At 41.8% G+C, this 11,352-nt stretch overlaps 1 protein-coding gene across 1 annotated transcript in view; it reads left to right on the forward strand.

Annotated features, from left to right (window-relative positions):
- The first annotated feature begins 357 nt into the window (after nt 1–357).
- Nucleotides 358–11,352, forward strand: part of SUCLG1 (succinate-CoA ligase GDP/ADP-forming subunit alpha) — a 36,041-nt gene continuing 25,046 nt past the window's right edge. Inside the window, exons 1-2 of the mRNA XM_027129215.1 lie at nt 358–533; nt 10,491–10,594. Coding sequence (XP_026985016.1) covers nt 437–533; nt 10,491–10,594 — 201 coding nt within the window. The 5' untranslated portion in view covers nt 358–436. The remainder of the gene's footprint in view (nt 534–10,490; nt 10,595–11,352) is intronic.

The raw sequence follows: 11,352 nt of genomic DNA on the forward strand, positions 1-11,352 counted from the left end.
CTTGGAAAGTTCTGCATTGCTCTTTGCACCTCGCCTCACTGTTTCCTCACTCCTTTTGACACCGCGTCCCCTGGGTTTGACTCTCCCTTTTCTCCTTCTATTCCCTTCCCGCAGGCCCCCGTTTAAACTACTAACAAGTGGAGGCCATCGAACTACATTTCCCACAATACCCCGCGCCGGCCGGCATCAGTGGGGTTTCCCTTGAGCTGCCGTTGTTATTAATGTTGAATCAAACCTACGTTTCCGGGGAAGAGACGAGCTATTGTCTACTTCTTCGTTAAGATGCCCTTTTTCTCCTCCACCTGCAAGAACCAGTGTTGGGTGAAGACGTCTCTGCGGAGGGACATTCGTTCCGGCGAACGCTCTGGCTACCCACTTCCTCCTCGCGCCTCGGCTCCTGTCGGGTTTCCAGGGGGCCTTGGAGTGTCATTGGTGGATGACCGCAGCCCTAGCTGCTGCCCGTGCTGCTGCGACCATGACTTCTGGCAGCAGCGGCCTCGCCGCCGCCCGCCTCCTGTCCCGCGCTTTCCTCCGTGAGTCCGGCCGGGGCTCTCTCCTCCAAGCCTCCGCGAGTTCCCGGCCCCCCGGGCCCGGCGTCCTAGTCTAGGACGCGGCTGGGCCCTCCGCGGGGGTCCCAAGTCGGGGACCCTCTGGGATGGAGGGAGCTTTGCTGGATATGGGGGGCGGGGGCCTGGCTTAGGCAGCTGGCGGGCAGGGACCTTGAGTGGCTGAACCAGGATTCGGGTCTGGAGTCCTGCAGATCCGGGGGCACACCTTTGATCCCATGGTGATGAGTGGCGGCGGGATGGGGGCGGCATCTAAACAGGCTCTTTTGGGGCATGAGAGGTGAGGTGGTCCAGGATGAACTAAGCTGGGAGGGTGAGTGGGTTGAGAGGTAGGGGGAGGATATCAGTAGGAAATTGGAGGATGAGGCTGAGCCTTGAACAGGACTGTCGTACACTTTTAATTGTCTTTTCCGTAGACTGTAGGTTGAATCTCCAGAAGGGTGCACAGCCCAGAAAACTCCTAGAAGCTTAGGGTTGGCTGGGACCTTAACCAACTTATTTGTAATATCTCCATCAGGCGGTGTGAATTCTTCAGTTCCTGAAAACTTAACACCCAAGGTTGCTAGTAACGCTGACTGCTGAAAATTCTCGCTGTGTTCAAAGTCTCTGTGTTTGTTAGGTAGGTTGTGTAGGAAAAGACTTTGGAACCAGCCACATCAGGGTTTGAAGTCTGGCTAGTCCTGTACAGTCTATGTAATAACTCTGGGGGATGTTTCTAAATCTATTTCTCAATTTCTGTTTCACGTACCTTGAAAACATTACCATGTTTTAATGAATCTGAGACACCATCACTTGTAAGATGCACTGCTGTTTGGTCTACCACTAAAAGTGGGAAATGATTGCTAATTAAAATTATGACACGCCATTGGTTATCAGTTGCATCCAGATTTAAGAAATGTTTAAAAAAATGAAACAAATGTGCATCCTAGAAATGATGAAGTACAGGATGATCTGGGTTCACCATGCAGAATAAGTGAAACAATTTATATAAAGCACCTGGAATGCGATAGACACTCAACCGAAGTTAGTTTTCTTCTCTCTCCCTTTCTTCTGCTTTGCTTCTAATTCTACTGCTGCTACTGAATATTGGATGAGACTTAGTTCGTTTCTTGAGAAGATTACATTTTAAAAGTGTACAGTGATGACTGTACACTCTGTAGCTACACTTAGTTACCAGATCACTTGAGGACAAACCTTAGCAAGTAGGAAGAAGTTGGGTTTATTTGGGAATGTTTTCTGGAGATTTTTATTATATAATTTAAAGGATAATTTAGTAGGCAGAAGGAGAAAAGGGATTTGTTATACCCATGTCTTTTTCTTCTGGGGTCTTGCTTGTCTGAATTTCTGAAAAATCCTTTGCTGTCTTAGGAGCAGAGTCTAGAGAAGAAAGAGTGTCTAAAAGATCAGGATCTTGAATCCACCCTTAGCGATACTTAACAGTCCTGTTCTCACATAGCTGGAACTTCTTTATTCTTAGACTCTCAGGATCCTGAGGGCTTAAGAGGTTATCTAGTTTAGCTTCTCTTGCTGGAGTGGCCTTGAATTATCCTAGTCACGTGATTACTCTGTCACTAATGGTTTGAGAGGTCTGAGATCTAAACCAAGGTATCTCTTATATTAGAGAGGTTACAAACTCTAGGGTTAATGTTTAAAAACCTTTAATCTCCCCCATCTTTTTCCCATGCCACATTTCTAAGCCCATTTCCACTCACACTAGAAAAACCGCAGCCACGACAGTATCACATTGCAAACTTCTTTTAAAGGCAGTCACAAATTATTTAGGCTCTGAGGTTAGTAATAGAACTAGAGTTGCTAGGGAGTGCTGAAGGTCTTGAGTGTTGCAATGTTGATTTGAGTTAGGAAAAAACCCCAAACACTTGTAGATGCCTTCCAGAGACCTGTTGGGGGCAGCTTAGAATATTTATCAATAGAAATTACTGAGCCAAAAAAAAAAACAGTTCTTAGGAAAAAAGAGAAAGAACCCAGTTGAAGTGGGGAGAGAAAAAAAAAATGAAAAATAAGAAAGATTTCTTCCATGAGAAAGCTTAAGGATTTTATAAGCACCTTTGAAACTGAAATAGTGAAACTTTTCAAGAAGTATGAGGTAGTGCAAGGTTGCTTTAAACATAAGCCAGTAGTTCCTGTAAGTTGGATCTTTGAGAATAGGGAACAAGAGCTAGTATTTTTTATTTTTATTGAGGTATAATTGATGTAAAACATTATATTAGTTTTAGGTGTACAACCTAATATTTTGATATTTGTATATATTGTAATGTCTCTCTGTCTATTGTGATATCTATCACCATACATAATTATACATTTTTACTTCTTGTGATGAGAACTTTTAAGATCTGCTCTCTTTTAGCTACGTTCAAATGTGCAATATAGTATTATTAACTATAGTCTCCATGCTGTACATTACATCCTTATGACTTATTTTATAAGTGGAAGTTTGTACCTTTTGACCCCCTTTAGCCACTTGTCCCCTCCCCCTCAACTTTGGCACCACCAATCTGTTTTCTTTACATGTGAGCTCAGGTTTCTGTTTTTCTTTCTTTCTTTCTTTCTTTTTTTTTTTTTTAGATTCCACATATAAGTGAGATCATACAGTATTTGTCTTTCTCTGCCTGACTTATTTTACTTTGGGTAATGCCCCCAAGGTCCATGTGTGTTGTCACAAATGGCAAGATTTTCTCTTTTTATGGCTGAATAATATTCCATATTGTGTGTCCGTGTGTGTATATTAATAAATATACCACGTTTTCTTTATCCATTCTTCTATCGATGGACACTTAGGTTGTTTCCATATCTTGGCTATGGTAAATAGTGCTGCAATGAACGTGGCTTCTTTTCAAGTTAGGGTTTTCATTTCCTTCAGATAAATACTTGGAAGTGGAATTGCTGGATCATATGACAGTTTTATTTTTAGTATTTTGAGGAACCTCAGTACTGTTTTCCATAGTGACTGCACCAATAACATTACTACTAAAGGCGCACAGGGGTTTCCTTTCTCCATATCCTCACCAACACTTATTATTTCTTGTCTTTTTGGTAATAGCCATTCTAACAGGTGTGAAGTGAAATCTCAGTGTGGTTTTGATTTGTGTTTCCCTGATGATTAGTGATGTTGAGCACCTCTTCATGTACCTGTTGGCCATCTGTATGTATTCTTTGGAAAAATGTCTATTCAAGAGCCAGTATTTTCTTTTTTTTTTTTTTTTTTGTGGTACGCGGGCCTCTCACTCTTGTGGCCTCTCCCGTCGCGGAGCACAGGCTCCGGACGCGCAGGCTCAGCGGCCATGGCTCACGGGCCTAGCCGCTCCGCGGCATGTGGGATCTTCCCGAACCAGGGCACGACGCCGTGTCCCCTGCATCGACAGGTGGACTCTCAACCACTGCGCCACCAGGGAAGCCCAAGAGCCAGTATTTTTGAACTTCAGAATTACGGTATTTTGATGCCAAAAAGTGAACCTTGCATGCCAATTGGTCCCATACCTTCGTTTGGCAAAAGTGGCAAAAGGTCCCATACCTTTGTTTGGCAAAAATAAGCCCCAAAAGTTTCCTAGGCAATATCAGAATGGGTACTAGAGCTCAGGTCTTCTGACTCTGCAGTGTCCTTTCTACTAAATACATGCTGGGTGATACTCTGAGCTTTCTTTTTTTTTTTTTTGCGGTACACGGGCCTCCCACTGTTGTGGCCTCTCCCGTTGCGGAGCACAGGCTCCAGACGCGCAGGCTCAGCGGCCATGGCTTACGAACCCAGCCGCTCCACGGCATGTGGGATCCTCCCGGACCGGGGCACGAACCCGTGTCCCCTGCATCGGCAGGCGGACTCTCAACCACTGCGCCACCAGGGAAGCCCTGAGCCTTCTTTTTCCGAAGCTCTGATTTTTCTTTTTCTTTGGCAACCTCACTGGTTCGTTGAGAAGGTTACTACTCTGCTCAAAGGTGTCACCTGCCTTTTCCATGTGTTTGCCAAGTTGTGTAAGACTGTTTTTGGAATCTGGAAGACATTTAGAAGTGTAGCTTGGAAAAGGGGACCCTCAATAGTGATGTTTCTGATACCTAGTGTCTCTTGTCATTGCATCCAAGAACCAAATCTTTATTCCAGAAGTACAAAATGGCCTCGATCTAAATGTATCAATGTAGCCATGAGAAAGTGACTTGATTTTCTGACCTCAAACTTGTTTTTCCATAAAAACTTAATTGAAGATGTTAAAAATAATTTCTCTAAGTATAGGGGAAGAATCTCATTTCACCAAAGGACAGGCATTTTGTTGCCATAGACCCACATTTTTGTACATTATAACATTTCTAAAATTGGGATGTATCTTATAATTGATGGTATCTTACAGTAAATTGGCAGCATTTTTTTCATACTGGTGCTTAATAGTGCTTCTTAAAATCAGTGGTGTTTTAGATTTGATGAAATATGATACTTAGAGCCAATTACACTTCATTTGTAAGTAAATACTGAATGAATATATAATTTCGCATCTGAACGGTAGATTGTTTGGGGTTTGGAAGTAAGCGACTGCTGAGCTACTCTGCTATACTTTAAGGTCCTGTAGGTAGGGACCCCAATAGCCTGCAGATTATATATGCATAATACATATGATTAATAATACATTTGTTAAAATCAGGAATACATGCAGGAATAAATGAGTAACAAGGACATAGTTTGAGAGGGGAATTGGAGGAGTATTTTCATCAGCAGTCTCGGGTTACTGGTTAGGAGCACAGTACTGGTCACACAATGCCATCTGTGGTTTGAGTCCCATCTGGGCAGGTGCTTTTTGGCCGCAGCTTGCATCCACCCTGCAGCCATCTTGTAAATGATGTGGTTGCTCTCTGCAGGGAGAGGACTCTGCATGTGGCTGACCGATACAAATTTCTCTCTCAGATTACTCAGTCCCTTTACTTCACAGCCTTTATTACAGTGGGCACTTTTGTGGTTTTGTGTTTCTTTGTTTAATGTTTAGTTGTCTTACAGGGCAGGAAGCTTCACGTGGTCCTCAGTCCATCTTGTTTACCCCTGAACCCCTTGTGTCTGGCAGACATCCTGGCACAGTGAACATCTCAAAGCAGTTTGGTCTTTTCATTCTGTGTCAGTAATAAATAGCTAATAGTGAAATAGCTAATTATTATTCTGCATGCTCTATATATTATTAACTCATCTAATTCTCATATTGCTTGTGAGATACATAATATTATCCCCATTTTTACAGTGAGGATGCACCTTTAAAAATGTTTTAGATGGTAAAAATTTACTAATATATGTGTACCTACTATATGTTATATGTAGACATGGATTAATATATTTATACGTAAACATGTATAGGATATGCATGAGACATAAAACACTTCTGATTGGACTTATGTGATTTTAAAATATGAATTATATATTCTCTCTTTTTAGAAATGATTGACTTTTGTACTTAGGTAGGATGTGAACCCAGTTTAGGGAGTGTACCAGACCCTTTATTACCCAATTGACAGGTGTCATCTCATATCAACATCACAGCCTCCTCATGAGCAGCTGTTATTCCACTTACAGAAGGGAAGACTAAGGCCAAGGGAGATCACAAGACCTGCCCTGTAAACTCGAGCCCAGGCCTGTCTGGTTCCTGGGCTATGCTTTCAGCTGCTTGGGATGCAGTCCCAAGGTTAGGCTAGCTTATTCCTAAGAACCTGAAGAGAAAGCGACTCCACCCACATTCTCTGGAGATGACCCAAGGCCTTCAGCACTGGGAAATTCTGCCTGGTGGCCGACTTCAGGCCTCTCTGCTGCCCTAATATTTAATTAACAATACTCATTTTCTTAATATTAGTGAAGTCAGAGATCACATCATATGTCGATTTACCATTTATCTGTCACCAATTATGTTTCTTGTTTATGGCCTTTGTCCATTTTTCTGTTCGGCTTTGGTCCCCTCCATCCTGTTGGCCCCTGGTGTTGCTCAGGTTGCTAAGGTTGTCCTCCTTGCCTGTTAGGTGTTATGAAACCACTCTCCTGGTCTGTCACTGCCTTTACCTCTGACTATGCTGTGTTTTGCTTTAGGTTCTTTTCTTCTGTAGTGAAATAGTCCATTCGTATTACATTACTGCTTCCTGGATTTCATTTGTTAAAAAAAAAAAGCTTAGCATGGAATTTGTACTACATTGATACAGCTTTGAGGATTGCTAGTAGCATTTAGGGCTGGACTCTTTGTATGAATTTTTGGGAAACCAAGAATCTCTGCATCTCTACAAAAATAGACGTAGGTTTTTTTCCCCTTTCCTGGTAATGGGAGTTAAAGATGGACATTTTTCCAGTTCACACAGAAAGAGATGGAACTTCTGATATTTATAGGTGTTTCTTCTCATAGATCCTATCTCTTGTCCTGAAATTCAGTCAAACATTTCCTGTGCACATACTCCGTAAGGCACTGTACCGTATGCCATGGGAGGCACCAAGGTGTACAAGACATGGTCCTTACACTCATGGAATTTATAGTTAGAAGTTCTGAAAGTATTTAAATGAGACTTAAAATAATCTTGAAAGAAAACTTAGCCTGAAATAATTTTACTTAGAAATAACGCAGTAAAGAATGTAACAGAATGTGTGCGCTCTCCAGTGGGCAGGTGTGGTGCTTATGATTAGATACCGCATGAAAGTGGTCACAGTTTCCATTCTTCTTAATCTCAGATCCCCTACAAACCCCCCATTATATTCACAAGTCATGAATGTGATGTGAAGATTTAAAGATTCCTCACTGTGCAATGTTTTATTTAAATGTGAACTTATATGAACTTAATGCAAGAGAAATTCTCAGGAGATTGAGTACATTGACTCTGATTGAAAGGTGAGAAATATTTATAAGATGGTTTGGCCACTAACCTATGTCCTGTGTTCAAGGTTTTTTTTAGGAAATAGCTTACTGTAGTTACTTGGTGGTTTTGTCATAGAGATCAGGTTTGTGTTTAAAACCAAAATATGATTGGGCTTCTTTAAGCAGTGGACGGACAATTGAAGATTTGTACTTAAACCTCTTTACATTCTTCAGCAGAGGTAGAATAGGCTTTTTTTTTTTAATTAAGGCATTTGATTGATAATTTGGATGGAGAAGAAATCAAACAGGGAAAGAAAGTGACCAGTCTGACAGATTTAATATTTAAAGCAGCTGGTAGTTTGCTAGATTAGAGAGTGGTGGGATTGTGGGAGGGAAGGTGAAGCGGTGCAGAGGTGGAGATGAGGAGAGGCTGCTTTCGCTGGGGAACCTCCAACCTGTGATTCTGGGCTTGGGTTGTCTGTGGTGGGGAAGAATAAGGAAAATGACATAAGTGACTTAAAATTTGGTGAGTTTTACTTGGAGTATAAACATATTTTGCATTATTTCTGTCTGAATGGAAACAAATGGCAAAAGAGAAAGAATTTCCTTGATTCTCTGATGTCACCAATGGTAAGACTTATCACTGATTTGATAACAGTATTACCTTAAATAGGGCCACCAGTTGTTACCTGTGTCATGGTGGCATGGAGTGGCAGGTGTCTGGGGTCCTCCTCACAGCCATGGCAACTGGGAGAGTGTGCATGGTGTAAAGGGCCAGAGATCGGGCAGGTTCGTCTTCCAGTGTCTGGAATTAAAAAGACATTTATGGTGATTATGGAGCACCGTGGCTTGCTGGGTGCCTCAGGTTTTTCTCTGGGTTTCGTAAGTGCTTGATTCTAGCATCCTCTCATTTCAGTACCAGTGTTACCTTGTCCGGCATTGTACAGGTTTCTTGTTGGGACAGAATGTGGTCAGGAATTTCATTTCCTTATCTTTGAACATGTATTTTGGGGTTGGCTCAAAGGTGATGATAGTCTCTTAGTTCTAGCTTACCTGAAGCCTAGGTATGGGCTCATACCGTAGATGGGAAGAGCACACGCACACACATATGCATGATAAATCTCCCAAGATCCATTTCACTAGATGCTGTAGAACGGCAGGGTCATTGCACAAGTTGACAAAGGGCCACAAGGTTGTGGCCCTTTGTCAACTGGGGCCACAAGGCTGTCTGGTAGGTGAGCTGCTCTTCATCATACTTGGTGGATGTAGTTTTTATGAGCACCAGAATTCTGGTGCTGTGAAGTCTTGAGCTCCATAAAGTTGATCCAGGAGGTCTGGAGTAGGGGAAGGAATAGGAGAAGGTAGTGATAGGAGTTGTTTGGGTATTGAGACCATGCTTTATGAATGTAGACAGACCTGTGCTTTCTCAGGGTGACAGGGCCACTTCTGCCCCATGGAAGGAGACTTGAACTGTCTGATGTCTCCTTTGTTAAGGTAGAGTGTAAGAGTACTTGTGGAGGACTAAACTTTACCTTCAAAAAGCAAGTATTTCCTTTTATCAAGTATGGGCTCCAGATGTTCTGATCTTATTTGCTCTTGTAATCATATCTTGTACCTTTCCTGTCTGGAAACTCCTGATAGATGGGCTATTTACTGAATATTCCAGGAGTGGGAGGGACTGTTGGGCAAGTCCTGCCAAGAATAGCAGAAGGGAGTAAAGCTCTTCCATAGGTATCGTGGTTCTGTGTCTCCAGCTGGGAGAACTGGGAACCAAGGGCAAGCCCTGGCTAGGGTGGGCTCTCAGGCCACAGTTCCTGTCGTAGTGTTCACTGGCCCAGGTTAAGGTGCTTAGCTGCGTATGCTGGGCCAGGACTGGACCCTCAGTGCCCCCTCAGGGTCCCTTGTTCAGCATAGTCTAGGCCAAGAATGCATCTGATCTGTGTGCACACAGAATACTCCTCTCCTGGTTGGTCAGGGCAGATTCCGGGCCTGTCTCTTCGTTAGAGGTACAGGGGACTACAGGATTCAAAGTTGTTGGAAGCTGAGGTCAGTACGTGAGTTGAAGATGAATCAAGGGATGTTCAAAGGGCCAGAAGCAGATCAGTTACGGAATCTGAGATCTGAGGATTTAGGAGGGTATGAGCAGTGATTCAGGAGAAAAAGCACTGAGTGAACCCTGGACAAGTTTATGATGAGATGTCCTTTTCTGGGCCTATTAGCTTTCATGGGCTACCTTAGTGATAGATGCTGGCATTTTGAAAGGGCCAGGAATGGACCACAGAGACAGCAGGTTGGGGTTCTAATGGGGGTTTAGAAGGCAGCCCACGTAAATCATCTGTGCTCTTTCTACTGATTTTTGAAATATGGGGAGCTGGCTTTAGGAGCTACTTAAGATTTCTCAGTTTCCACTGAGGTAGTTTGCTGACAGTAACTTAGATATTTTTTACATGTTTCTCCCTCATCTACTTTTCCTATTTATTTTATTTTCCCTACTTCCTTTATATGTGAGGTCTTGAGACTTACATCAGAAGAGACCAAATTAAGTAATTTTGGATTATACTTTAGATAAGTTTTATTCTATGACTTAACATTTAATGTTAATATTATTACTGGGGAATGAGTTGCAAAGTAGTTCTTAGTAATTGTCACAAAGTTTGCCTCTTAGCTCGTCTTTTGCTTATTGATGTTGGGCTTAAAAATGTTGGGTCAAATGGGGAAAGCATGTGGCTGTTTAGTAAACATTATTAGTAAGAGTGATACGTAGTTTTTAGTTCCTGGATTTAATTTGAGCTGTTTATGTGAGCCCCTGGTTTCTTGCTGAGGAATAAAAATTATAAACGTAACCTCTTCTTTCTCAGTTCAGAAAAAGCAACAAAATTGTGGTTCTCAGTAAATAGGGGATTCTGGAGAATAGAACAGTGTCTTTTCTTGTTTGTTTCTTTAATTAGTTTTTGTATTTAATACATCTTATTTAAAAAGTGACATTTAAAGTTGCCATTATCACAAGATAGCTCCTGAATTAGAAGATTTTTTTTTTTTTTGTCACCAGGTTAAATTCATAGTCCAAAAGTTTGGAAAAATTATAATGTGTCATATTTTCTTTACTTTTCAGTGCAACAGAATGGAATTCGGCATTGCTCCTATACAGCTTCCAGGAAGCATCTCTATGTGGATAAAGATACGAAGGTTATTTGCCAGGGTTTCACTGGTAAGCAGGTATGTGTTTCAAGACTTTTTAAAAGATGTATATTAGAGATACAAAAACATTGAATTATTTTCTATTGTTTTAAAGTCACAAAAGTTATAATACAGTTTGTAGCACAAGAGTATACAGTACAGCAGTGGAGTTGTATCTCAGGAGGGGGTTAGGTGCTATAGTCAGCCTCTAAGATGAAAATTGTATTTAATGTTACCTTGAAAATCCCTCCCTAGGAGTACAGTATTATGTTGGAAACCCACATATTTTCTTTCAGCAAGTATAACACAACAGGTTTTTCTCCAACATTGGAACAGATCACTGTTTCTTTAATTAAGCTCTAGGTAAGGCAGATGGCTTGTGTTTAGGCCTTGTACAAAAAAAATTCTCAGCTAAGCACAGATCAGTGTGGGGAAATGCTCAGACCCAGAGAGGCTCATGGGAACTGTGATGGGAAGAGGAAGTAGTACATTGATTTTTCCCGTCTTGTACTCTCTGGGCAAATGGTCTTCAGGGGAATAGCGGGCAAAATAGCCTGAAGTATTTCATTTATATTCATTCTCTGTCCCTATCCTCTGCCTACATCATAGAACTTATGTAAGTTTAAATATAACTGTGAGGTGATTCCACAAAAAAATGCAACGTAAGAATCTCCTTTCCTTCCTTCCTACCATTCTACTGCTCTGGAATTCCTTCTGATAACAAGCTGACATGTATCCTTCCAGATATTTTTCTTGCTCATACAAACATATGTACAGTTATATAATGGGCATTCTAC

The sequence above is a fragment of the Aethalodelphis obliquidens genome, unplaced genomic scaffold (assembly GCF_003676395.1).
Source record: "Aethalodelphis obliquidens isolate GAN/ISIS:26980383/991018 unplaced genomic scaffold, ASM367639v1 scaffold35, whole genome shotgun sequence".
NCBI lineage: Eukaryota > Metazoa > Chordata > Mammalia > Artiodactyla > Delphinidae > Aethalodelphis > Aethalodelphis obliquidens.